The sequence below is a fragment of the Lottia gigantea genome (assembly GCF_000327385.1).
Source record: "Lottia gigantea unplaced genomic scaffold LOTGIsca_9, whole genome shotgun sequence".
Taxonomy (NCBI): Eukaryota; Metazoa; Mollusca; class Gastropoda; family Lottiidae; genus Lottia; species Lottia gigantea.
The window spans coordinates 1,663,722-1,665,993 of NW_008710950.1; the positions used below are offsets into that span (position 1 = coordinate 1,663,722).

The 2,272-nt window shown below is 31.3% G+C and overlaps 1 protein-coding gene across 1 annotated transcript; it reads right to left on the reverse strand.

The window, feature by feature from the left end:
• Positions 1 to 295: 295 nt before the first annotated feature.
• On the reverse strand, positions 296 to 499 carry LOTGIDRAFT_70529 (hypothetical protein; the record flags this gene model as incomplete). The annotated part of the gene is made up of 1 exon (XM_009068149.1): positions 296 to 499. A coding segment is annotated over one exon (204 nt), but the record flags the coding sequence as incomplete, so codon positions are not given.
• Between the last annotated feature and the right edge of the window lie 1,773 nt (positions 500 to 2,272).

Here is a 2,272-nt window from a genome sequence, read left to right on the forward strand (position 1 = left end):
TTGAACCAAATAAATATCATGTTTTTACATACTGAGCGTTAAAAGCTCGTGAAAGAATGTAAGACAAGACAGCATAATCTTCAAGTAAAAGCTTAAATTGAGTTTAGGTTTTAACCCCTTGTATTTTGATGACAACAAGGGAGAATAAACAGAATTTGGAAAACTTACCACCAGCAGGTGTTGATCTCCCAGATCCAAGATCTCCCAATCCAGGGGTTGATCTTCCGTCTTTATCGTCTTTTCCACCCTCCGAATCCACATCAATATTATCTAAACCATCACTGCCATCTTCAGATCTGTTTCTTGGTGACCACGTCATTTTATTCTCCTTCTTCAGTCGTCTTCTAGCATTAGCAAACCACGTAGAAACTTGAGTTAAAGTCATTTTGGTGATGATGGCTAACATAATTTTTTCACCTTTGGTTGGATAAGGATTCTTTCTGTGTTCATATAACCAAGCCTTTAATGTGGTCGTATTTTCTCGTGTGGCATTTTTACGTCTAGAATTTAAATCAAGACCGCCAAACCTGGGCGGAAAATAAAAAATATAATGAGTTACAAAGTGTTCATTGATACTACAAATACATGTATTGTTAAAAATATTGTCTTAGACTGTTTAATTTTGCTTTATGTAATATATTAATTGATTAAACATAACAATATACTTTTCATTCAGTTAAAGAAAATACAATTTAACAAAAATATTTGTCAATGTAAAGATCAAATAGAAGTTCTGCATTATTATGTATAAAATAGGATCGTTGATAGTCGGTAATTTTTTAGTAGTTCCACTCAAAAACTAGAATACTCCAGTGTTTTACAAGATGTCTTTATACTTCTCGCCCGTATCTAATAATATTTGTTCAGTTTCGTTTAGATCAATGCCATCTTTTATTTTCTCGAGATTTTCTATGACTTTATTTCAATATATCTAAACAATTCAACATCAAAGTTTATTTCGTTTTCACTTTAACTACTTGTGTGGTATTTTTTTATTAAACAGAATTTTTCTTTAAACCGTGACGGAGATTTTTAACTCTCGCGATATCTCGTGTAGATTATTTCGAGATTTCTGAAATCGGTAAAATAAAAATCGTTTTAAGATTCTAATCTCCATAAGAGAAACTTTCATTTTCTTTCATAAAAAAAACTATTAATAAGAATATTATGATTTGTTACAAAAACGTTATTTATAATGCATCCAAAATTGTTTTGAAAGACCCTTTATCCCACTTCTTTTCCGGGCGTAAAGAAATGTCAAACTACACTCTATGAACCATGAAAATACCGACTATAGAAAATTTGAATAACATATTAAATAATAATCAACTATTGAATAATCACCGCAGTCAAACTATCTTTTACACATTTTGACAGTTAGTGAATAAAAGCAAGACCTTTCACAGTTTTCTACATGTGTCAAGTTTTTCGCATCATTTAACCTGAAAAAGAGATTGGGGTTTTTAAGTACAGATTATTTATTCAAAGAAAGAAAACGAATTTACTCACCCAGCGCCGTATGGATAGATCATTGTTGGGTCATATGGAAATCCGGGCTGCGCTAATGCACGCCATGCTTCTGGGCCGTCTTTTAATTCGTATGGGCCACCAGCCTTAAATAGACAATTCATTTGATTGTTAAAGGTTATGAATAAAGGAGCACTTGTTAGTTTTTTTTTTCAAAAGAAATCTTATTAATTTTGAGTTATGTATTTTCAGCATAAATTATGCCATCTCATTAAATAAAAAGTTTGCGCCGAAAAGTCTTAAGCATAAATGACATATAATATGGAACAAGTTGTCAAAATATATGTATTGGTTGTTCTAAAATTAGTAAAAGTTAACTTCTGTACGATATGGTTTGTGTTTTTTCATAATGAAGTAATTAGGAGAATTTCAAACAAAAATCTGTTATATTAAGTCAAGTGTGTAATTTAGTGTCCTGTACGGTGTCGACTGATTATAAACCCGCAATGTAAACTGATAGGGCTTTATTAGCAGGGGTGTGAAATTAATACGTCACCGCGGATACTTGAATAAATAAATAAAGTTCTCCCACCCTATGACTTTCACATTACATCAACAGAATTGGTTTCATGGAAAACCAATTAGACCTTATTAAGCATGAAGGAGAGAAAGTGAATCAGCGTTCATTGTATAATCAATGTTTCCGTTATATTGACAAATAAATAAACACATTATAAATATGAGTGATTTGTTATACTCATGTTAAAAGGGCGTGACGTTCATTAAAATACTTAAAATTTGATGA